Genomic DNA, 26,249 nt, shown 5'->3' with positions numbered 1-26,249 from the left:
GATAAAAACTGTCCTCTGCCTGGTCATGGCTGCCTCAGCATGCTGACTCCTTGATGAGGCTTAGAATACCCTGGTGCCCGGGCCTTCGAGACAGAAGTGTACTTCCGTGAACTGACTGCTTTCTGGATTCTGAAGCTAGTGAATCACCCCAGTGCACTCTCACACGTAGCTAACCTAACCTAGGTTTGAAATCATACGGAAGGACTCATTTGATTATTTAGAGGTTCATGTGTTCATGTAAAGCAAGTTAACTTGTAAGAAGAAATCTAAAATTTTAACTTAGTCTGATATCCTGGTTTACTCTCGTGTCTCCTACACTCTGAAAATGCTGTGGTATAAAAAACAAACAACAACAACAACAAAAAGCCGCCAAAGCCATTTGTTTCAACAATCTGTGTGTTCACTTGAAATGCCTGTAAGTGACCACTTCACATCGCTGTGCTGTCACCCCACCTGTGCTGTCCGAGTGCCTTTCCGCTCAGGGCCCAGCTGGTGGTGCGGAGCCCGGCACGTGTCCCAGGGCAGTGGAGTCTTAGCCCAGGGGTGGGTCGGCCATAGAAAGCAGTGCACAACTCTCCACAGCAGAGGAGGATCACAAGCCAGTGTTGTGTTCCTCTTGAACTCCTGTTCAAGAATAGAAGCAAAGGATCATTCTGTCTTCACTCCAGTTGAAGGCACAAAATGAGAGAGAGGTACAAGCTACCCATAAAAGTGCTTTGGTGTCATTTTGGGGGGAAAAAATCTGCAAGTGGCCACAGCTTCCATACCATGAAAATCTCCGCTCTAAGTTAGGGGCTTGTGCAGGGCTGGTGGGCAGGCAGCCATCCATTAGGAAAAGCTGGGGGACATGGCCCTGACCAACCAGTCTAGTGGCACACGGTGGCTCTGGGCGCTGATGTGCCCTCCTCCCCTAGGCTCACTTCTCAAGAAGGCTCCAGAGCTTTGTGCATGTTAACCAGGCTGAAACATTGTTCCTTTAGGGCTTTTCACACAGTCTTCCCCATGCACAGGAAGAAAGAAGGTTCGCATTACAACTCAGCACTTACTCCCTTATGTAACTGAAGCAGTGCTACTGTGCTTGAGGCAGATTTTTTCTTTCTTCCTCCCTTAAAGAAACCAAACAACTCAACACACACATACAAGCTGGTCACAACCCATTAAATGATTGTTTTGATCCACTAGTGGGTTTTGAATCAACCTGAAAAAATCTGCCTTACACTTAACAGATCAAATGATGGGTTTCTGATTGGCTCATCACAACATGTGGGAAATGAGTCTCTCGTTTGGAAAGGACAGAATTGCAGGAAGAAGAAAGAAAGGAGGGTATTGGTTTCTGCCATCAGGGTGCTGCCAGGCAGTTCTGTGGCTGGTTGAGGGGGTGGGGGGAGGGCAGGTCCTGAGTGTCCCCTGAGTGGAAGAGGCTGTGGGCTGGCCACAGGGGGAGCCAGGTGGGAGCCAGGCAGGTAGCTCTGCTTCTTGCCTAATTCATTAGTCCAACTTCCCGTCCAGTACAAGGCCAAAGACATCTTGTCTATGCCTTATTTTTCTCTCTGAGGAGCATAGGAGTTATCTAAAAATACCACCTTTCAGAAGGAAACTAGCTTTCTGCTGTTTTGATCTCTTTTGCGCCGCTAGTACTCTTAGAAGTGAATGAGAGAGCAGGTGTAGGAATTCCCAGTTTTTACAAAGGCGCCCCCCCAACTGCCCAAGGCCACTGTCCTGCACCTTTTCCAGTGGTGGCTGTAGGGTGTGCCTGCGGTGGCTTTGTCCCCATGTGTCGTAGGGACGGGGAAGGCGTGTCCGAGCACCAGTGATGCCCTGAGCGTGCTGGCTGGCACCGTGCTCCGTGCCCACTGAGCCCTTGCTGTGTCTCCACAGGCCTCGGCAAGACCAAGAGGAAGACCAGCGCGCGAGACGCATCCCCGACCCCCAGCACAGACGCCGAGTACCCAGCCAACGGGGGCGGCGCCGACCGCATCTACGACCTCAACATCCCCGCCTTCGTCAAGTTCGCCTACGTGGCCGAGAGGGAGGACGAGCTGTCCCTGGTAAAGGGGTCGCGCGTCACTGTCATGGAGAAGTGCAGCGACGGTTGGTGGCGTGGCAGCTACAACGGGCAGATCGGCTGGTTTCCCTCCAACTACGTCCTGGAGGAGGTGGACGAAGCGGCCGCAGAGTCCCCCAGTTTCCTGAGCCTGCGGAAGGGTGCCTCCATGAGCAATGGCCAGGGCGCCCGGGTCCTGCACGTGGTGCAGACGCTGTACCCCTTCAGCTCGGTCACCGAGGAGGAGCTCAACTTCGAGAAGGGGGAGACCATGGAGGTGATCGAGAAGCCCGAGAACGACCCCGAGTGGTGGAAGTGCAAAAACGCCCGGGGGCAGGTCGGCCTGGTCCCCAAAAACTACGTGGTGGTCCTAAGCGACGGGCCCGCCCTGCACCCCTCGCACGCGCCGCAGATAAGCTACGCGGGCCCCGCGTGCAGCGGGCGCTTCGCGGGCCGAGAGTGGTACTACGGCAACGTGACGCGGCACCAGGCCGAGTGTGCCCTCAACGAGCGGGGCGTCGAGGGTGATTTCCTCATTAGGGACAGCGAGTCTTCGGTAAGTGCCCCGGGGTGGCCGAGGTCTGCCCCGCGCAGGGAGGCGCCGGGACAAAACCGCGCGCCTGCGCGCCTGCGTATGTATATTGCCTAACGCGGCTGGTCTGCTCGATTCCCTTTCCACGCTGCGTGAGCTCGCTGAAAATAGCGAAAGAATGTTTGGGGCTCTTGTTAACATAGAGCCCCAAATATTTGAGGCTCCGGTCAGGCTGGCCGAATGCGCCGTGCCTGTACTCCTGCGTAAGGTTGCTGCTCTGTAATTGACTTAAATCTGTTGAGGGTGTAAGTAACTCAGCTGGGGGCTGTTGCCGTCATTCTCCTGCAGGTGTAGTTTCACGGATGGGATGGTAAGTAAAATGGTTTTCAGCTCACGAAGGTGGCTCTACTGAGATCACCTCTTTTCTGTTCTACAGACTCAGACATCATTTTCTTTCCAGGTTTCCCATTGTGTTAATGACATCCTGCCCCCCTCCCAGGCCCTGGTGGTTGACTTTGTTTTCTTTCTGGGTCCTGGGCATGTCGGTTCTCAGCAGGAGGGGCCCCAGATTTCTGACACAGCCTTTGTTGGTTGGTCGGTTTTTCTTTTTAAACCATACAGTCCTACGGTCATCTCTGCTGCAGGCCGCACCATGGAGTTCATCTCTGAAAAGCTTTTAAAGCACTTATGAACAGAATTGAAAAGCAAAAGACAGTGCTTGAGAGAGATGAGTTTGTGTTTGTGCACTGAATCCGAGGTATGGAGCCACTTGATTTGTAGCAGATCCCTTTCCAGCAGCAGACAGATTTGGGGTTTGTGTTTCAGGTATGTGGCTGAGCCTGTCTGGAAGAACTGGGCCAGTGTCACGTAGGATAACCTTTTCATGTGTACATTGTGGAAATACTCAACCGGTGTTGTAGATCTGTTTGAAGATATGCCTGGATAAGATACGATAAGACGCCCCCAAAACAAGACTTCTTCTGTAGGTAGAATCCATTGTGGTTACATTGTATCGGTCCTGGCAGGTTTCAGTTTAATTTTTCAAATGCAAACTATAAGACTAGTAAGTATGTGATCTGTATGTAATTTTGTGTCCTCTGGGAAGGTTGGTAGCACAATGAGTAAGTGCATACTCAAGACTCTTGTAGAGTGATCTTGGAGGAAATCAAGGCCACAGAAGTGTTTTTCCTCTTTTGAGAGACAGACAGCTGTGATCTGTTCTTCGAGGCAGGAGGAACACCATGGTGGTGGAAACCAGACCCCTTATGGGGTCAGCAGGTTGCGAAGTTGGCAGTCGCCTTAGATGTGCTGCGGCAGGCACACCGGGCCTGGATATTAACTACATCTGAAAACTGAACTCTGAGATTTTCTTATCCACCCACCAGAGTTTATCATTTCTGGCAAGACATCAGATTGAATTGTTCTCACGAGATGTAAACTCTGTACATAGCTTCCTTTTAGATCATGCTTGAGGCTTAGGAGAGCTAAGTATGGCGCACTTTTAACTCTTTTGAGCAAAACTTAGAGGAAGCACTGGAAAACCAATTATGGAATAAGGCGATTGGTCCAGACTACTTAAGGGATAAGTATAATCCAGAGTCAGAAAATATAATCTTGATTTAGAAATTTTGAGTTTAAGGGGCACCTGGCTGGCTCAGTCAGCGGAACACACGACCCTTGATCTTGGGGTTGTGAATTCGAGCCCTGCGTTGGGCGTAGAGATTACTTAAAAAAAAAAAAAGAAAAAAAAAAAAAGAAATTTTGAGTTTGAAGATACTTCCTAGAATACAGAGGGGCCAAAGCAACCCCCAACGTGGAGATGTTAGCCCTCTTCATTGTTCTTCCTGTTCTAGGGCTTGGGGCCAGGGTAGATGAGAAGAGTGCCCTCCAGGTTGCTGGCCTTGGGATGGACCCACTACTTTTCTGTAAGAAAAACACACTCAGGTGGTGTCACTATCTGAACTCAGAGACCAACTCCTTTTCAGTAGGGAGGGAGGGATACAGGCATACCTCATTTCCTTGTGCTTCTCTTTGTCATGTTTCACAGATAAATTTGTTTTTCATAAATTGAAGGTTTATGGTAACCCTGTGACAGGCAAGTTTAATTGGCACCATTTTCTACCAGCATTTGCTCACTTTGTGGATCTATTATGGTAATCTGCACTCAGTGATTATGATTCCTCGAAAGCTCAGGTGATGGTTAGCAATTTTTAGCAATAAAGTATTTTTTAATTAAGGCACGCACGTTAGTTTTTTTAACGTCATGCTACTGCACGCTTAATGGACTAGAGTGTAGTGTGAACATAACATTTCTATGCACCTGAAAGCCAGAGAATTCATGCGATTTGCTTTATTGTGATACTCACTTTACTGAGGCGGTCTGGAACCGAACCCGAACCTGCAGTATCTCTGAGGTGTGCCTGTATTTATGTTATTTGGGTTCCATCTCAGCACTTGAATAAGCTCCAGTGTCTTGTTTGTCTCAGATTATTAGAGAATATGCTGACTTTCTAAATAACTGAAGCATTGTTTACGTTGTATTTTAATCATTTTTATGGGAGCCTTTTTAGATTTTCTACATTCTATCTTAAGTTAGAAAACTGAACTATGACATAGTAATGGCATGACGTCACGGGGATGGAGAGGGGAAGGGACCTGTGTCAGCCCTGCACCCTCACTAGCACTGGCTCTAGCTCGAGAGTGCCATGTGACCTGACGGTGTCCAGGGACACCTGTCCCAGTGGCTTGTGCCATGACACGTGGCGTTTTCTGACGTTGGGATGCCTGCTTTGTGCCAAAAGGAGGCTGCAAGGGGCTCCAAGGGACGTTGCTGCATTTCTCCTAACAGCAGACCTAGGTCTGCTTTTCTCACTCATATCCAGGTCACCAGAGGCTGTTGAGGAACTTTCTGGATGGACAGATCCATCCAGACAGATCACTGTCCATTGACTACCTCTGCCTCTTGCCAGGGTTTCTCACGTCCTTTCCTCTCCTTCTTTGTCTTTTTTTCATATTAATTTTGGCATTTCTAAGATGACAGCCTGGCTTTGAAAGCAACCACCAGACCAGTGTGAGCCCTTAATCTAGCAGCCATAACCTGACATCACATCGTATCGTGCCAGAGTCAGAAAGGTTTCTGATGCGTTGGGCATACCTGCTGGACTTGGAGACATCTTCTTTTCATTTCCTTTTCTCTCTGGCAGTTTTTGGGCCGGAGACTTTCCTCTGACTGAGGTTACCACAGGACATCTGACTTCTAAATAAGCACAATAGCATTTTTTAGAGTGCATCTTCAAGGTATGTATCATGTTTTAAGATCTCCTGAGTGATTCCAATATAAATAAGCTAGGCTCTTGCTTGATGGTATCTTGCATTTAAAAATAATCAATGTTTCTCTCTATTTTGAAAAATACAAAATATACCCAAGTGTGAGCCCTAGGACATGTGTGCTTTTGGGGAAGGAGAAGTACATATTTTGGAAAAACAAACACAAACGTGGCCACATCCTGTGATATCCAGGGTCCGTGAAGTCCTGGGTGTTTTCTGTCGGCCATGTTTGATCGAGGAAGGAATGAACAAACCAAATGATCCTGTTCGGGCTCTCTTTCCTGTCCTGAATCTTAATACTCATTCTTTGTGTTCTCTACCATCTTTTCTCCCTTCCTCCCCACTTTCCTTTCTCATCTATAACTGTCATTTATCCCCAGCAGCTCAAGGTGAAACAGCCTCGTTTCTTAGTCTCCATATTCCATTATCCTTCCTGCACCTGCTAATCCCTAGCTCATTAACTCTAGAAAATTCAAAGTTCCTCCCTGCTCATCGTACATCCTTCTGTATTTGTCCATCCTTCTTCTGTGGATGCGGTTGGAAAGTGGTACTTACAGTTAAGAATAACCAGCGGTTAGGTTTCTGGATGAACTGTTAGTTGTCAATAGGTTAGTTTTCCGTTTGCTCTCATTCAGAAGGAGACAGCTTATAGCGAGGATGCCGTCACCCAAGGTGACTAGCTGGATGGTGTCAGCCTGTAGTTTACGGAGCTGTTTTCCTCTGTAAGACTTTAAAAATCCCAGAAAGATCACCTTTCTTCCCCACATGTATTATGTTCCACAGTAGGATTTGGGGACTGATTTTTGGTCATACAATACATTAGCTTCTGATAGAGAAAAGCTACCTTGCTGAAGATAACTGGATGTACGTATTGTCCACATGGATAGTCATGTGTTTCAGTCCTTGCTGTTTTTTAAAAATCCATTAAGAGTGGGATGCCTGGGTGGCTCAGTCAGTTGAGCATCCGACTCTTGATTTCTGCTCCGTTCCAGATCTCCTGGTTCATGAGATACATCCCTGCATTGGACTCTGCTAAGCATGGAGCCTGCTTAAGATCCTCTCTTTCTTTCACTCTCTTTCTGCCCCTTGTTTGTGCTTGCTCTCTGTCTCCCACCAAAAACAAACAAACAAAAAAACACCGTAATTTTTTTTTTTTTTTTTTTTTTTTTTTTTTTTACCAGAACTCTGTTTTGGGATGATATCATCACTTTGTCTCTCTAGATCGGTGATATTCAAACTGTACCGTGTGCTAGCATCTCCTTGAGGGCCTGGTAAAACAGACTGCTGGGTCCCACCCACAAAGTTCCCGACCTGGGAGGTCTGGAGCCCGAGAATTTGCGTTATTAGCACATTCCTTGGTGATGTTGATGCTGCTGGTCTAGAGACCACACTTTGAAAACTGGTAGGCAATTTTAATGGTTTTATACGTATTTACGGCAATTGCTTAAACTCCATTTCTGCTTAATAGTACATTTCCAAGAATTATAAACATGCTTAAAGATGAACATTTTCACTCTTGTCGGAAAGATTCTTTTAGGTAGAACTGTTGACTCCTGTTGAGTGGAATTCACCTCCTCAAGTGCTTTTCTGTTTGTTTATTTTTTTTTTTTTAGCTGTTGAGAACTTGGTAACAAAGTGGCTGCATTTGCTCTGTGTTCCTGATGGAGAATGGGAAGAGTTCAGTCCTCAGAGTAGAGTGAAGGCGCTTTCGTAGCAGTTCGGGGGATGGGGAGCTATGGAGTGAGTTCCTTCCAGCAGTGACTTACTTGCTCGTGAGCTTTCTAAATCCACCGTCTGGCGCCCTGATTCCTAGATGGTTTCTCATAAATGGGTTGATGTTAAGAAAGAGTATAGGTTTTACTGTGATCCATGCATACCTGCATCTTTCCAATTGCAAAACTTACAAGCTGCTTTTTGATTGTCAGGCTTTTTGCCCAGTACCTAATGGACACTTTAAGCCTAGATTTTTAGAATATTTCCCACTTTAACTATATCTGATTCTTCAAACCGGAAGGACCTGAACCATCATTTAATATGGGCACTTCTCTCAGAGTTCACTGCTCCTCACCTGTTTCATTCATCCGACTCTTAGATGGCTCGGAGCCTTGGCAGTCCTGGCTAGCACTTCAATATTTACCTTAAAACAAACAAACCCACGCTATTAACTGGCATATGTGAAAAAGACAAGAGTCTTATTTGAAGCTATTTCTTAAAAGGTAATCAATCACAAATCTGCTCAAGGTGTCACTTGTAATTTTTTGCAGAACCCGACAAAGCTTCTCTACTGTGTCCTTGGCCTTGGTTAAAGGCGTGGCGTCCCATTCTCTCTCCCTGGAAGGCGGGGGTGTGCTGGTCGAGTTAAGTGAGCACTCTGCCGGGGAGCTCCCGTGTCATCGCAGAGTGCCGATAAAATTGCATGTAACCAACGGACAAAATTACTAGCCTTTCAGTAATATAGAAGGCACCTGAGAATCTTAGAATTTGAGCCCCAGAGCCATTATTTATGATGAAGGGCTTTAAATGGAGTTTCATTTCTGCTATGTTACAAAAGAAAGTAAATGTTACTCAATCCATTGATTTGTTTTTGGAGGGATATAAATGGTGAAAGCAGAACAGAGAGTAGTCTGTGGCCCAGACTCACCTGACTTGTGACATGTAAATGAAGCAGGTGCAGGTCAGCTGAGCAGGCCCCCTCAGGTCATTGGGAAGCTGCAGGTGGCCACTTTTCTCTTTGTGTTGCTGATAATTGCTGAGTGGCTTCTCTCTTGTCTGTACCTTCCTCCCTGGGTCCTAATGTGTCATCACTCTTTTCCTCCTTACATCTGGGTTCCTGGGTTCTTGGACTGGGCTGTCTCTTCCTCCAGACCTTCGTACAGATCTAGAAAACTCTAGAACACAGCTCCCTTCCCCTGCACCCCCATCAGTGTAATGTCCACACGTCTTTCAAGTCTCATTCTGGCCACCTTTGCTCTTGGGAAGCCTCTCCTGACCTGCAGGCCTGGGCCACATGCTCCCACGTGTTCCTGGGACACAGGGCAGTCTTAATGCTAGCGTGTCATTGCCCCCGGACATGACAATGTTGCCCCCTTGAAAGGCCAAGTCAGCACAGAGAATGCATGTTGTGTCATGTTGTTGGCTGTTGAATCCTACTACCTTGGTGGGACTCCCGAGAAATATTCTTTGCATTAACTGATGAATTAATTATCCAGAATGTGCATAATAAATTCAATATGGGAATCAGCAGCCAACCAGTACAGAGTGCTAAGGATTCCCGAGTTGTGTCTCTGTGCCTGTGTTCTCCTGGGGTTGTGCTAAATGCACTGTTGAGCTTGAATCAGAACCGTGGCCTCTGGCTTACTTTTTGCTGCCACGAGAGGGGTCCAGACACCATTTCTTCAGGCCTGCAAACATAGTAGGGAGGGAAATGGTCATCCAGTAACCACTGGCAACTGAAGAACAAGCCTTTCAAAGTAACACAAAAAATATGTCAAAGTAAATAATTTATCCATGAAGGTGTTCAGAAATATTTTCATAAAAATCTCTTAGATCATGAACTACCATTTATCTAAATATTTATATTGCTCTCATAGAAAATCACCAGAACCTGTAAGAAATGTTTTTCCCCAGTGTTTTAAAATATTTAACGCTATAATGGAAAATTTTGAAAACTGGGTCAAGGAAGTTTTTAGCATTTAATATATCAGAAAGGCTTATGTGGAAAATACATGCTATACCAGTGTGAGCCTCTGGGTCGGTTGTTTTTGGTTTTTTGTGTTTTTTTTTCTGTTGTTAAACGATTTCTTTTTAGCTGTGGCTACAGAAATAGCTAAATAAATTTGTCTTTTAGACTGAGATTTCCACTTGGTTTCTACAAGAAGTTAGGCTCACCTCTCAGTAATCTCACAATCACTCCACGAAATTAGCAATGAAAGAGAAGCATAGAAGTCATTAGGATTTTTTTTTTTTTGAACTGGGCATTTTTGTTTTGTTTTTAACACACGTGCGCAGATGCATACTGAGGGGCTGGTGAGGCTGCGGGCCCCGGCAGGTGCACGCTGGCTGGTCCATGGGGCTGTTTCCTGCTGTGGATGTGGTTTCTCGGCTGGCGAAGAAAGATCGCACACTCCACTTTTCAAGATTGTGGAGTGAGAGATGCTGAGGAACCGGGACAGATGGAGAAATGTTTAAATCCGGCTCTGGTCGACACTTGGTAAACATAAACGTGATTTTCTCATATGTAGGTAGGTGCCTGGACAGCAGGCTCACAACTCTTCTCCCCTTAAACAGAGGGCCCCATGTACTGCCTGCCAGGGGTCTTTACCACATGCCCTTTGAAAGCTGATCTTTTGCAACTTACGGAAGGAATTTCACGAGAGGTGTATACATTTTGGTCTTAAGCTGCGTGCATGGAAAGTGCTTGCCTGGCACAGATGGTTTCTCGGGTATCTCACTAATACTGCCAGTATTCAGATATTCTAAGAGTGCCCATTGGGGGTCCCAGCCAGAGCCAATCAGGATCCTTGTAGCATTCTGGGGAGGTCGAGAAAAAAGTGATTGATAGAAAAAAGTCGAGTTTAGGGATCATTGTTGCCTGACCCCAGGCCAAAGGAGAGCAAACATTTTTGGTTCGGGAGTTGTGTCTGAGCCATGTCTCCAACTGCCATGTGTCCCTACCCGCCTCCCCCCACCAGGAAAAACCTTTAACGAGGATCACCAGGTGTTGCAGTTGATCTGAAGAAAATGTGGAGTTCTTTTGTACCACTGCTGTGCCCTCCTCACTAGGAGGCGATGCGCTGGACCCTTGTGACCTCCCCCCCCCCCAAACCCCCCCCCCATGTCCTCACCCATCCTGATGCCTCGGATTCCTCTATCACATTCCTGCTGTCCCCACCAAAACTTCACAAACCTTTTTAGACTAACATATAAACTTTATTTAAGAAATGTTTTTTGAGGCGCCTGGGTGGCGCAGTCGGTTAAGCGTCCGACTTCAGCCAGGTCACGATCTTGCGGTCCGTGAGTTCGAGCCCCGCGTCAGGCTCTGGGCTGATGGCTCAGAGCCTGGAGCCTGTTTCCGATTCTGTGTCTCCCTCTCTCTCTGCCCCTCCCCCGTTCATGCTCTGTCTCTCTCTGTCCCAAAAATAAATAAAAACGTTGAAAAAAAAATTAAAAAAAAAATGTTTTTTATGTGACGAAATGTACATTACAGAAAATTCACCGTTTCAACCATTTTTAAGTGCAGTGGCATTACGTACATTCCCATTATTACGCAACCATCACCATTCAAACTTTTTCAACCTCCCTGATTGGAACTGTGCACCCATTAAATACTAACTTTCCACTTCCCCCTTTCCCTAGCCCCTGGTGACTTTCTCCTTTCTGTCTACCTTCTGTCTCCATGAATCCGACTACTCTAGGTACCTCATGTGGATGGAATCAGACAGTGTCTGTCTGCCCTTTTGTGTCTGGCTTATTTCACATAGCATAATGTCCTCAGGGGTTCATCCATGTTGTCACCTGTGACAGGATTTCCTTCCTTTTTTAAAGGTGAATGATATTCCATTTTATGCATCTACCCCATATTGTTTATCAATTCATCTGTAGATGGGTAACGGGTAGCTTCCACCTTTTGGCTATTTTTAATGATGCTGCTGTGAACACGAGCGTGCAAATATCTTTTCGAGTCGCTGCCTTCCATTTTTGTAGATGTGTACACCCAGTAGAGGGATGGCTCGATCAAATGGCAATTCAGTGGTTAATTTTTGGAAGAGCTGCTATCTGTCTTCCACAGCGGCTGCACCTAGACATTCCCACCAGCGGTGGTGCACAGAGTTTCTCCACATCCACACCAACAGTCGTTACTTTCTGTTTTTTGGAGGTTTTGTTTTTCACCATAACCACCCTAATGGGTGTGAAGTGAGTGACAGCTCACTGTGGTTTTGATTTGTATCAGCACGTAACCTGTTAATCTCAGCTGCACTGGTTGCTTGTGTGGGGATGTTTCTTGTGGCACTCTCGCTAAACAGCTCCTTACCGTGGCCTCTGGTGGCATGGCCAATGTGGGGTTGAGTAACAAAATAGAGCCACCCCCATAGAGCTTCTAACACAGAAAGTGGTTCTTGGGAATTGCTTGACCTTTATCAGTTAGGTCCGTGAGTGGAATTGTGTGCAAACTGGCCTGCTCACTCCCTTCTTCCTTAATTAACTCTCTTCACCTTTTTGAAAGTTCCCACCAGATTATAGTCACTGGAAATCCTACAGAATCAAGCCTGAGTAGTTCCGCAGACAAACAGGAAAAGTCACATGTAAAATTTTCCTCAGCCTCGTAGCAGTAATTCTCAAAGTGTGGTCGCTCGCTGCATCAGTGTCACCAGAGAACTTGCTAGAAGTGCAGAATATCAGGCCTCCCGCAGACCTGCTGAATCTGAGTGTCTGGGATGGAGCCCTGCACCCTCCGTGTGAATGAGCTCTCCCAGTGATTCTGATGCTCAAGTTTGGGAACCACTGAATTACGGCCTAGAAAATTGGTTCCAGCCCTTTTGAGCAGCATTGTGTTCTATGGCAAAATTCGGAATTGAATTTTTGGATGCCATTTATTATTGATCATTTACACTGGGCATGACATGGCAGAAAGACAGAGTGAACAGGACAGTATTCTAAAAGTCTAACCTCTGAGGTATTTACATTTAATTTTAGGAACTATGTTTTGGGAGGCAACGAGGGATGTACACACACATACGGGTACTAACTTGAAAATGGGGCACCTGGGTAGCTCAGTCGGTTAAGCATCAGACTTCGGCTCAGGTCATGATTTCGCAGTTCGTGAGTTCAAGCCCTGCATCAGGCTCGTGCTGATGATAGCTCAGAGCCTGGAGCCTGCTTCGGATTCTGTGTCTCCCTCTCTCTCTGCCCCTCCCCTACTCATGCTCTGTCTCTCTCTCTCTCTCTCTCTCTCTCAAAAATAAATTAACATTAAAAAATTTTTTTTGAAAAGATGGAGAGTAAACACTGTCATTTAAAGATTGGGTTCTGTGGTTGATGATTTATGTAGAAATGTTTATTTCAGGAGGTAATGAGAACGATAATGTTTGATCTTGTCACAGGTGGATTGGCTTTCGGCCTGTGGAGTAAATATTTCAGAGACACATTTAAAGAAGAACAGAAAATGCCAGTGACGACATAATCTGATGCAGAAACAAAGAGAGTAGTATCAATTGACAGCTAGTGGCCTAAGTATAGACAGTGAGTCAGTTTTGATTAAAAAAAAGGCTATATTGGACAACCAGGCCAGGTGATTTAACAGAATGATAAACCTGAAAGGAAGCTTTTTTTGAGATAAGAACAGAGAGAGTATTGATCAGTGGAATACAATTTGCCTCTAATCCATAGGTTCTCAGATTTTTGTGGTAAAGGAACTACTTTTCTGGGCAAGGAGTACCTTCCTTAAAGAAGTAAGAAAAGGGAAATATCCATTTGCCAAACAAAAGGAAAGAATGATGTAGCTATTGACAGGAAACCAACAAGGTGACCTCTATTTGGAAGTGGAGAGAGTATTAAATATGCGTATAAATGGTTGATAATCAAAAGCCAGCATGACCGGAAATCAGTCCAGAGTCTCCCTGGGAGACTTGGCGAACCACACAAAGGACAATTTCAACTCCCCAAAGTGGAAAAAAAAGTAGAAGTTTAAGAATCAGGAGTGCTTGGGAGCAAGGTCCTACCTACCCTCCCGTTATTTCTTCCCACCCACATGCTTAGAAGAAAATCATATTAGTACTTAAGCTATCAGGGATGGAGGTAGAAATAAAGGATATTACAGATTGTTCTTGACTTTATTTATTTATTTATTTATTTATTTATTTATTTATTTATATCAATGAGAAAATAAGGATTAAATCTTGAGGAAAGGAGAGGAATATTTGACCAGGGCATCTGTTTTATAAAAATGCAAAGTGCTTTTCAGCAAGTATTTCAAACAGTGGATATCAAGCTGATGAACCTGTAGAAACAGTACCAAAGAGAGGGTGTGTTCTTTAGTTTTCTTTTCTAAAAGTGATCGCTTGTGAGCAGAAATTGCAAAGAGGTGAGATGTGAGAATTACCTAAAGAAATGAATAATGGAAGAGATGGTCAGAATTGGAAATTTGTAAGTCAGTACATTTATTTATTTTTTTAATGTTTATTCTTGAGAGAGAGAGTGAGACAGAGTGTGAGCAGGGGAGGGGCAGAGAGCAAAGGAGACACAGAATCCCAAGTGGGCTCCAGGCTCTGAGCTCAGCTGTCAGCACAGAGCCTGACGCGAGGCTCAAACCATGAACTGGGAGAACATGACGTGAGCCAAAGTTGGACGCCCAACCGACTGAGCCATCCAGGGGCCCCAAAGTCAGTACAGTTATTGAACATGTCGTCTGATCCCAGTGTGGACATGTGGAGTTAAATCAAGTTCTCGTCCTTAGAGGGATTATATTCAAATAGGGGACCTAAAACCTAAACAAAAACAATGATAACATATTAATAAAAGCCCAGAGAGAGGTTGATTTTCTACCAGTCTATTAATTGTCCTTATATTCCACTTGGAAGATGACTTCCTGAAAAAAAAGGGGGTAAAATGAATTGCTTATCCCAAATGATAATTCTTCAGAATCTCTGGTTCAAAAGCTTTGAGAATAGAAAAATCATTCCTTCAAGGAACAGTCAGAAGGAGAGAACAAGAAGACATGGTCTGATGTTATAATACTTGAAAAGTTAGCATGGCGTTCAGCCAAGAGAAATGGAACCAAGTAAGTATAGTGTTTGGAGAAGGAAAGGGAAGAAAATGTGGATAATGGGAGGAATCTCAAAGATGGGAATTGAAAGGGGGTAGGGGGACATTGGGAATTGAGGGCAGATGTTTCAGAATTGAAAAGAAAATATAAGACTGTATGTAGTTAGATTTTAGTGCAGCCAAAGAAAGTTTAACAAACATGGTAGCTGTGATGGCTTAAAAAGATGTCCACAAATTCTTGATTGCCTCCCCTTCGGGAGGAACTGCACTTAATGACTCACTTCTAATGAGCAGAATGTGGTAGAAGTGATGTTAGGTGATTTCCAAGACTGGGTTGTAAAAGACATTGTGGCTTTGCTCTTTCTCAGATCTCTTGATCTTGAGGGAGTCAGCTGTCAGGTTGTGAAGAGACTCAAGGGCTCCTGACTGGTACATGCGAGCAAACCTGGTTCTTGGAAGCAGCTCCTGAATGCCTAGTTAAGTCTTTAGATGATGTCTTGACTGTAGCCCAATAGGAGTTGAGTGGTTCCAGCTCAAGTTTTAAGGCACTTCCAAATTCCTGAGCCACGGAAATTGCAAGTATAAACGTTCACCGTATTTAAGCCATTGAATTTGGGGGCGATTTGTTACACAGCCAATAGACAAGTAATATGGTACTCCAGGTAGAAAACAAGACTATAAGAAAGGCGACAGTACAAAAATGACAAAATTCAAGAGACACGGCTTTACCATTTGTTGTTCAAAGAAGGAGCAAACAAGTAGCTGTCACGTTGGTAATGTTTATTTTTCCTCTGCTGGAAATCAGGAGACCTCAAAGATAATTGGTGGCAGGTAGTTCAGCGGCTACCTATTGAGTGCTTACGTATCGGATCTGGTTTTTTCTCTAGCATCCGTAAAAATGAACTAGAAATGAGCCTTTTGGTTCAAGGTGCTTGGAGCGTAGTAAGAGAGACAGATGTAAACAAGGATGACCACGTGATCACTAGTGAAGTAAAATGTGATTCTTCTGGGTTGCCTGGGTGGCTCAGCCAGTTAAGTGTTGACTTCAGCTCAGGTCATGATCTCACGGTTTGTGAGCTCAACCCCCATGTTGGGCTCTGTGCTGACAGCTCAGAGCCTGGAGCCTGCTTTGGATTCTGTGTCTCCCTCTCTCCCTCCCCCTCCCCCTCCCCCTCAGAGCTCACGCTCTATCTCTCTCTCAAAAATAAATATTAAAAAATTTTTTTTTGCGGGGGCGGGGGGCGCTTGGGTGGCTCAGTTGGTTAAGCCTTTGACTTCGGCTCAGGTCACGATCGCGAGGTTTGTGAGATCGAGCCCCGCGTCGGGCTCTGTGCTGACGGCTCAGAGCCTGGAGCCTGCTTCGGATTCTGTGTCTCCCTCTCTCTCTGCCCCTCCCCTGCTCATGTGCGTGCGCTCTCTCTCTCTCTCTCTCTCTCTCTCTCTCAAAAATAAACATTGAAAAAAATTTTTTAATTTTTTTTTAATGTGATGCTTCTGCAATAGAAGATAGACCTCTTCTAGTTTGTTTGGAAAGTTAAGTATTCTCCAGAGATTCTAATCGAAAGAAATCTTTTAAAAGTTGGCAAGATGCTGATTGCTGTGTTTATAAAGTTTCATGAAACAAACTTAAAGAAGAGCCCCTAAATGGCGGTGTTCGCTTAATATTTCCCCAAAGATGTTGTACTCCTGACATGACTGTAGTTTATTAAACTGTTCCAGTCTCTTTCCAGTTTCAGGAATTCTATCTGTTTTGCGGTTGAGAAAACTGAAGCAGCAAACCATTGGGAAATTTGCCCAAGGTTGTGTTGCTAGTCGGTAAAGGAGCCAGAATATGAACCCAGGCAGCCTGGTTCCACAGCCTATAATACAACCAACTGTCCTCCTTCTCAGTTAGTGTAACTGTACTAGAAACCTAGAGTCTGAACAAATCACGACTTGCCCAATGTCACATGACCAGTTTCTACCTGTGTCATAGTGGACTGATTTCTTACAGACTAACACTTCTGCTGAAAACAGCTAGAAAAGCTGGACAAAACCTTGAAACAAACAAAAAGCAACCAAGAAGTAGTCTTTCAGGAGCCTATGGTGCTGGGGGCAAAAATTAGAGGTCAGGGCCGCCAAGGAGTCATGGCCCCAGAAAAAAAAAAAAAAAGCCAGGCCTTTAGTATGGACTCTCCAAACTACTACTCTTCTACATACTAGAAGCCCAAAGCAAACCTGAAATAAATCACACTGTCATTAAGTCTGTTCCTCATTGTATTAAAGTGTTCTGTGTTACCTTCACTGAGTAGAGAAGCAAAAGCAAATAAATCTCTGGAAGACAGTATCAGCCTTGCAAACCTCATATCAATATGCAGCATTCAAATTAAAGTACCAAAAGATAAGGCTGAATTACCAAAAACAAAGAGGGGAGAAAAAGAGAATAGAAACAGACCTACAGAAACCCAGATTTTGAATGTGTAAGTGTGGTTTTTAAAGTGAATGGATTCGTAGTTTCAGGAAATTCTGCAAGATGAATTTGAGTCGAGAATTAGAAGTAATAAACAAAAAGAGCAAAGTGAGAATTATAAGACCAAAAAATACAGTAATTGAAATTAACAACTTGGTAGGTTTACAGTAGATTAAACACAGCCAAAGAAGGGATTAGTAAATGGGATGATAGCTCAAAGGAATAGAAATTTTAGGTTTCTAAAACACACACAAAAAAGAGAAAAGCACAAGAGATTTTGCTATGGACCGAATGTGTGTGTGTGTCTCCCTTTATCTCCTGCAAAATTCACATGCTGAAGCCCAGTACCCAATGTGATGATATACGGTGGGAGGAGCCCTCATGATTGGGATTAGTGCCATGAGAAAAGAGACCCTAGAGAACTCTCTTGGCCCTTCTGCCGTTTGAGGACACCATGAGAAAATGGTTATCTATGAAGCAGGAAGCAGGCCCTTACCAGACACCAAATCTGCCAGCTACTTGATCTTAACTTCCTTGTCTCTAAAACTAAGAGAAGTCCATTTCTGTCTTTAAACCACCCAGCTTATGGTATTCTGTTATAGAAGGCTGAACTGAGATTTATAGGACCAACTGAAAGGTTTACTGTACACGTAACCGGTGTCCCAAAAGAGTGGATGGTGAGGAGGAGAGGTAGGCAAGAGGGGGAAGCAATATTTGAAGCAGTAAATGCCAGTGCCACATGACTAGTGGATAGCCGGGCCAGGTCTAGCTTCAGATTTATCATCTTCAAAACATTTTTCATTATGACACATAGCACCCAGAAAATGTCGTTTAAGAAGTATGTGTTTAACCCAGGTCAAGGTCAGGAAATAGGACACTGCTGGTACTCCAGAAGCTCCTGCCCACCCCCATAGTAGCTTCCTGATTGCACCACGCCTCCCACTAGAGATAACTGCTACCTTTGATTTTATGATAATCATTTTCATCATTGGTTAAACCTATGTGTATATCCCTAAACAGTCCATTTTAGCTTTGCCTGCTTTTGAATCCTGTGGATGATATCATACTGCAGCTATTGTTTTCTCATTTTCTTCTCTTGGTCCATACTATATGAGATTTATTTAGTCCACGTTGATACGTTATGGGACCTGGTCTGGATCACCTGGCGGAAGAACCAAGTGGCACTTGGAGATCTCGGAAGGCAGGAAGTTTATGTTACACCAGTGGGCTCAGAGATCACTCTCCAGAGGTCTGAGTCCCGAGTGTAAGCAGAGGGAACAATTTGTAGCCTGTTACTTCTGCATTCTGCATTAGTAGTAATTTGGCACGTGAAGCAAGCAGGGCAGGAAGAAGAACCCGGAAGTGGAGTCTTCGGTGGGGGACTGGAAATTTCTCCATCAGTCCTATTGGCCATCTTATAACAGATTTTTCCCTGTTAGATCGATTTCATTGTTTGATGAAGTATATACCTCATCTATGTGTCCATTTTCCTGTTGGTGGAGGTGAAGAGTGTTAGTACTTCAACGTCATTATGAGTAATGCTGCTCGGACGTTCCTAAACCTGTAGCCTAGTACACATGTGCACGCTTCTCTAGAGCACTTCTCTAGAACACCTCCCTGCAGTGGAAGTGCGGCGTTCTTAAGAATGCCTGCACTCAACTTCTCCATGATGCAAAAACGGTAGCGCCGGCTTCTACCCCCACCAACCATGAAGACTTCCCAAGTCTGGCACACTTCCCACCTCACAATCGCTGCGACACATTGGCCTCCCGAGGAGGGACACTGAACAGGCTTCCGCTCTTGGGCCCCGTCATGGAAAGCTTGTTTACTACCTCATGGGGGCCTGTGCCTTCCGATCAGTAACACCCCAAAACAAAAGCGTGTGTGGAGAGAGAATGCGGGGCTGGAGTCTGTTTGGGTCCTCTTTTCTCAGTGTAGGTATTCACACAAAACCCCGTTAAGGTTCTTTGACAAGCTTTAAGTGAGGGTCCAGAGCACAGCACTACTGGTCGAGGGGAGCGTGGCATGGTTTTTTTCACCCAAGTCTGCCAAGTCGTTCCAGAAAACGAGCCTGGAAGGACCATGGAAATGTGGACAAGACTGGTGGCACTGCCTTCCCAGGGGTCCTCCCCTGCCTCATGAGCTTTCTCTGGAGGCAGAGTTGTTTTGACTCTGGAGCCTCTCCATCTCTGTCGGGCCCAGGGAATTGGCCCAAACTGAGGAAAAGAGATGTTAGAGCATTCTCCCCACCTGTGTCCCAGTGTTTCATCGAGGCAGCTTTGCACAGCAAAGTCTGAAGCAGGGCCGGACCCCTTAATTTTTTTTTTGAATGTTTATTTATTTTTGAGAAAGAGCATGAGCAGGGGAAGGGCAGAGAGAGGGAGACACAGAATCCAAAGCAGGCTCCAGGCTCTGAACTGTCAGCACAGAGCCTGCTGTGGTACTCGAACTCACAAACGGTGAGATAGTGACCTGAGCCGAAGTCAGTTGTTCAGCCAACTGAGCCATCCAGGCGCCCCGAGGCCGGACTCCTTAGAATCAGGAAGGCATCCACAGCCTGGAGGTGAGATTGGCCATGGAGCTCCCTCCTTCGAGGGGCTACTTAGCCCATCAGTCATGTTCATATCTTTTTCTCATGGCTCTGAACATCTGAGACCGCTGCTGGTAGTTGGCCCAGATCTCATTTCTGTTCTCAAACTGTCTCAGCATCCCCTGGATGGCTCAATGAAACACAGATGGCTAAGCCCCACCCTGGGGTCTCTGAGGCAGCAGGTCTGGGGCGAGGCCTGAGAATTTGCTTTTTCTGGCTGATTCCCAGGTGACACTGCCACCGTTACTGGTCTCGGGAGCACATCTTGAGAGCCACTGGTCTAGCTCCTCTTCAGGCTTCGTTTAGTGCTGGTTGTGAGAACATGTAACTGTGTTTTAGTTCGTAGATTGGAAATTCTACTCAGGATGCATTGAGAATGCCCCAAATGTTCAGCATTCCTGCTTGACATAAACTTGGTTCGTTCTGTGTCCTTAACTTTAAGCTTAGTTTCTGCTCAAGAGCCCATGAAATTAACAATTACCTTCTCTGCTGCATCAGTTTTACTGGCGTTAACACACGCATACACGTGACGTGCCATGATGTTACATTAAGGAGCTTAAATTAGAAGCAAATCTCCCTGGTCAGAAAGTCATCTGGTCATGTGGCTTAATGAAAATTGGGTCTGTCATGTACTGACCCTGACTCATGTACCGCCTCCACGACGATGCTGCTCTGTGAATTGAGAAGTATCTATAAAACCAGCGTAGGGCCCCGCTTGTGCTAAACTGTAAAGGTGAGGTGGCCTTCTGTCTTCTCCGAAAGACACAGACTCCTGTCCCAGAGTAGATATATTTCAATGAAATTTACTAGAAGCTTGAAACTAAACCTTGCTTTAAGGAAAACGTGAAGCCCTCAGGAGAGGGTTGAGTGGTTCATAACTTGTATGTACTGTCGCACGCGGTTGTGGTGTCCTGATCCGCTAGGACTAATAACTTGTGACAGCCACGATGACGCCAACACCGCAGGCCTCACTCACGCGTGGAGTACCCGTCAGGCCGCACCTGCTTCACTCCGTTCTTTTTTTAGAACAGTACACAGCCACCAGCTTGGGCGATGATTCTGAGGACGCTGACGCTAGGCTGCATCTATCTAGTTCAGTCCTGCGAAACAGTCATGATTTGAGAATTATGCAGTCAAAGTGATTGCTTAGAACCAACGCTGTCTTGTGCTGTTTGCTGTTTAGAATATTACGTTGATAGGGTGGGTTGACCGGATCATCTGTGACATCAGGGTTCGTGATGACTTGTTTCTAAGAGGTCTGGTGTGGGAAATGCTCTTCAAGTTCTGTGTCCTCCTCCCCACCCCCGACCCTTTAGTGGCCATGATTCTGAAAATCACATGTAGCCTGAGGCTGAATCGCAGAGAACTCTTCCTGTGTCTTCCTGAAGGTTCACCCTGTTACCACTTGATGTTCCTCTGGGACATCAAGCCCTGGGATGAAGCGTGGAGATAAGATGGGGCTTTTCCCTCAAAGGTTTGTTTCTGCTTGGTCTGTTTGAGACTGAGGGATACATAAATACAAACTATGAATACAATTGTCTCTTGATTCTTTTATGATAGCAGCTGTGACTGGTGGGTGAGCCCCGAGGTGCTTTTACAGAGTTGAATGTCCCCAGACATCCATTTCCCTGAGCTGTCATTGACTTCATGGGATTTCCACTTGTCTTGCAAGATTGGCACACTTTGTATCAAATGTTTGTAAACTCTGTGTAAGAGACAATGGCTGAGATGCTTGTTCATTTTGTCCCCGTGGGAAGGACACAAAGCTGGGTGGGTCCTCAGCAGCAAGAAGGTGCTGGGTATTGGGGAACACTGAATCCTGCTTTAGGAATTCAGTCACCAACTGTAGTAGCCTTGGGGCGCCTGGGTGGCTCACACGGTTAAGTGTCTTGATCCTGGCTCAGGTCGTCATCTTGTAATTCATGGGTTCGAGCCCCACATTGGGGCTCTGCTCTGGTGGTGTGTAGGCTGCTTGGGATTCTTCCTCTCTTCTCTGCCACTTACCTGCTTATGGTCTCTCTGTCTTAAAATAAATAAATGAACTTTAAAAAAAGAAAAAAAGAACTGTAGTAGGCACTCACCATCTGTATGGCGAAATATGGCGAAATGTGGCGGTGGAGAAGACATGGTCTACCTGGCCTAATGCATAATGAAGGAATAAGACATACGTGTAAATTATTTATTACAGAGAAGTTACTAGAATGCACTCTGCTTCTGCCACTGGAAGCTATTGCTTTATGCTATGTGGACAGACGAGGAGGAAGAACTTCTGATTGAGAATGGGGAGGCTTCCCCGGGTGGAAAACCTTATAGCTGAGCCTTACAGGAATAGTTGTCCAAGGTGGGGGGACAGGATGGCTCAAAGAACAACGTGAACAGATGTGAAAATGGCACTAGGGGTGGGACATACTTTCATCTCCTTCATTTTGATCTGTAGGCATAGGGGCCAGGAGACACAGCCCCGATGGGCTGTGGTGGGCAGTAGGGTTTTATTCTGAGGCCGTTGTGGGAGGCGAGCCTCCTTCCACTCCCCTCCTCAGCCTTGCCAGCTATTTAGTGCCTCAGAAGAGGCAGGACCAATTTTAATAAAAATAATGGTATCTTTCTAAAAATGTATTCAAAGGTAAGCAAGGCACTGACATAATCACAAATTTAAATGTTTCTCAGGAAAATTTGTGCTTAAACCATAGTACAGCCACCCCCCCACCCCCCCCAGGATATTACCAACCATGTTTAAAATGCAAGCCAGAGTTTTCAACTGCTCTTAAAGTATTTATTTTTAAATAGCTTAGAATTTGAACATTTTTGATGGCTTAATTTCTGATAGTCAGCAGAAAGGAAATCTCTAGCTGCTGCCTATATACAAATCCACTTTTTACAGATTCCCAGTTTATCCCAAATAGGTTGGGAAATTTGAAAAGATGCAAGTCTCTTCGGCATCCGGTTAACACCGGTGTCCTACAGGCCCTGGAGTCTCCAGTTTTCACACTAAAATCTATTTGGCACCGAAGCTGTACTAAGCAAAATGCAGTTTTGCTCGAGGTCCGGATACGTGAACCCTGGATGGCCTCCGGGTCATCCTCAGCGTCAGGTGTCGTAGAAGACACCGCAGGAGACCAGGCTCCTGTGCTTGCGGGTGGTGGCGATCCCCCGTCTCCTGCGCGTGGCCCACCCTGACTCGTGTTCTGTTTCCTCCCCAGCCCAGTGACTTCTCCGTGTCTCTGAAAGCATCAGGGAAGAACAAACATTTCAAGGTGCAGCTTGTGGACAATGTCTACTGCATCGGGCAGCGGCGGTTTCACACCATGGACGAGTTGGTGGAACACTACAAAAAGGCACCCATCTTCACCAGCGAGCACGGGGAGAAGCTCTACCTCGTGAGAGCACTGCAGTGACGGCCCCTGCCACAGCCCCAGCCACCTCTGGGCCCTCGGGGCCGCACTCACCTCCCCAGAGCCGAGCGGACCGGCCCCCAGAAGCAGCCGCGCTCACGGGCCCTCCCGCAGCGGGCTCCGCTCCGTCCGGTGGTTCATCATCGTCTCTTGGCTTCCTTTGCCTCGTTCATCTTCGCGTGCAGGTCGGTTTGTTTGCCACTCGCCTCTCTCCTCTGCCGTGCCGCGCGCCCTGCCACCCACTCTCCAGCCGCCCTCCTCCCGGCCAGGTTCAGGGGTCGGGAGGCGAGGAGGAATGTTCCTTCACTTTATTCCTGTGCAACTGAAAACAGCCTTCGGGTTGTTCACGCTGACAGAACCCCTCATGAAAAAGACATTGGGCACGGTTTGAATGCACCAAAGCTGCCGTTAATTATGTGAACTACAGTACGCTCCGAACGCGGGGTCCGCGGGCCCTGGGCTCCCTCTCCGGCCAGGCGGCACCTGCGAGGTCCCCGGTCCTGGCAGCCCTGGCTCCGTGCCCCTCGCCCCTGCATGGCTCCCAGACTGTCCAGGGAGAGTGGACGCGCTTGCGGGTAGCAGCACCAGAACCACCAGATGAGACAGTCGCGAGGAAACTCCAGTGCCTTCGGGGCTATGCTTGCAATAAAAGAAATTTCCTTGAAAGTCCGTCCGCAGAAGCCGGACCAGTGACTCCGAAAGACAGAGGTTGTGGTCATTTCCCCCCAGATGTGCCATCCGCATAGTGCTTTTTCCTCTTGCCCTTCGGCTTGTTTAAATTTCACAATTATGTATTTAATTCTCAAAGTAATATGTATCTGTAGCCATTTGTTGACACTAATACAGATGATTAAGGAAAACAGCTGATCTTTGGGGAAGGGGAGCTACCATACACTTACACACACACACGCACACACACACGCACACCATATATATATATATATATATACACACACACACACATATATATACACACACACATCTATGGATGTGTGTGTGTATATATATGTGTGTGTGTGTGTGTAAGAACTATTTGCTTTACAGGGAATTTTTCAGGGTTTACAAGAGAATATGTGATTGGTAGGTAAAAGACACACAGAATGTTTATGAAGAAATTGCATTTTTTTCTTTACATTTGAACTTCTTTATAGTTGAAATATACAGTCTTGAGATGGCACATTCCTACAACTGAAGAAGGGGTCTCGAGACCTCCTAAACTTGCATACTCAGTTTTTTGGATATTGTAATAAAAAACGTATTATGAGAAGACTATGTGTGTATTGATCTTTGGGAAAACTCAGACTCAATACGGGGAAGTAGTCACTCTAGCATTTACTGAACACTCAGTGCCTACAGGAAAACATTTTTAGAGAGGAGGCTAATAAATTTATTATTTGTGTGTTTTCTTCTTCTACCACCACATCTTTGTATGTTGAAATAATAAATTTGAATTAGTGAAACTCTCCAAGAGAAAGCAGAATCTCAAGCCTGGTCTTAACTTTACTCTTTGGAAATTATCTGTCACACAATGTTTTCCTAAATGTTCGTCAGCCCCGCTTCTCAGCTGCAGCTTTTCTCTCTTCACCCGGGTCTTACTTTCATTTGCTCAATCGGTAAATGAATCTCGAACGGTCGCGATGTGCCAGGCACCGGAAAACGGGATTTGTGCCTTCGCGAGCTAATTACGAGTGCGTGTTCAGCGCTCCATCTATGCGTCCTCACTTATTCCTCATTACAATCCCATGAGACGGCCCTGTTCTCATCCCCCTTACAGAGATGGAGAAAGTGAGGCATGAGGTATGTACACAAGGTCACATGGCTGGTACGTGGTAGGGCAGGGTTGCACACCCAGAGATCAGGCTTCAGGGGTACAACCTTCCAACACCAGCCCAGGAAGGAAGGCTTCCAAGGGAAATAAGATACTCTCGCCCATGAGAGTTTGCTCTTCATCTGCCATTCCTGTTTTCTGTGAGTTGATTTGTATCTCTTTGTTGCCTTTGATATAAATTAGAAGTTTGGGGTCTGGTACCTGGAGTTGGGGTACCCCGTTACATCAGAATATATATCCAGGTGAGTGGTGTGGATCGCTAGTCTAGACGAAGCACGTGTATTCTGTACCTTATCCCTGGAAATAACAAGTCCTTCTGACTTTTCAGGTCTCGCTGTTGTGTGTTCCATTTTGACTTGATGCTTAAAATCCCTGTGTTTAATGAGTGTCTGGATAGCTGAAAGAGTTGGATTTACACGTAGCAATTAAGGAAGAAACCAGCAATTAAAGGACACAAGACAGATACACATTTTGGCTTCAGCAACTGCTTTAAGGCTTATAGTTAAAACTGACAGTCGTCGTCAGTCTTGTCCCAAACCACCATGGGAAGTCCTCCAGCTGCCTGGGGTAGATGAGGGTTCGTATGTACAAAGGTTCCAGCATCCCTGTGTGGCAGCAGGTGGCCCGGTGGAGGGTGGATTGATAGCCCCAGTGTGAGCCTGTTGGCGGTGGCGGAAGGCAGCCAGGGCAGAGTCCCCACGCGGTTTGGAGTGTGGACCACCGATCCTCGGTCCAGGTGGGACTTCTGCCATCACCTTCCTGCAAGACTGAGATTTCCCAAGCGCACCCTGCCTTGCCGTTCCTTTGCCTCTGCACAGACAGCAAAGGACAATAAAGGTCAGTCATCTTACAGTTGTGTGACTCTGCTCATTTGTTTGCATTAAATGTGCCTTCATTTTTCATCAACAGCCCCGCTCAATTACCGTACTGAACTACCAAGCCCTCGCACGTGACTTAGGCCAGATGCCATTAAATCATGTTTCTAGGGAGCTAAAACTGGCTGTGTTTTCTCCCAAAGTGCATCACAAATTATAGTCTTAAATTATAATTAGAATCTTTAGGTCTACTGAAACTGACATTTCCAAACAGTATTTTTGGTGCCAGTACAATTTTGTCTTTGGTTCCTGTGTGTCAACTGCTTTATTAACTACTTTGGTACCCTTTCTACCACCCCATACTAGAATGCCCGATTAATTTAAGACCAAAGTTTAGAACCGTGAGAGAGGGTAGAAAAGCTTGGAAGTATTCTCTTAAAATAAAACTGTTGGGTAAATACAGGGCTGGTTTGGGCCGTTTCTCACGAGAACTCAGCCACACTCACTTGCTA

At 45.8% G+C, this 26,249-nt stretch overlaps 1 protein-coding gene across 3 annotated transcripts in view; it reads left to right on the top strand.

Annotated features, from left to right (window-relative positions):
• Window positions 1–24,361, top strand: part of NCK2 (NCK adaptor protein 2) — a 154,430-nt gene extending 130,069 nt beyond the window's left edge. For all 3 annotated transcript variants that reach the window (XM_043603042.1, XM_043603041.1, XM_043603040.1), the window contains 2 exons: window positions 1,879–2,600; window positions 22,903–24,361. In XM_043603042.1, coding sequence (XP_043458977.1) covers window positions 1,879–2,600; window positions 22,903–23,097 — 917 coding nt within the window. In that variant the 3' untranslated portion in view covers window positions 23,098–24,361. The remainder of the gene's footprint in view (window positions 1–1,878; window positions 2,601–22,902) is intronic.
• Window positions 24,362–26,249: the final 1,888 nt, after the last annotated feature.

This window comes from Prionailurus bengalensis, chromosome A3, assembly GCF_016509475.1.
Source record: "Prionailurus bengalensis isolate Pbe53 chromosome A3, Fcat_Pben_1.1_paternal_pri, whole genome shotgun sequence".
NCBI lineage: Eukaryota > Metazoa > Chordata > Mammalia > Carnivora > Felidae > Prionailurus > Prionailurus bengalensis.
The sequence above is the reverse complement of the archived record's forward strand: the minus strand, read 5'-3'. Positions and strand labels throughout refer to the sequence as shown.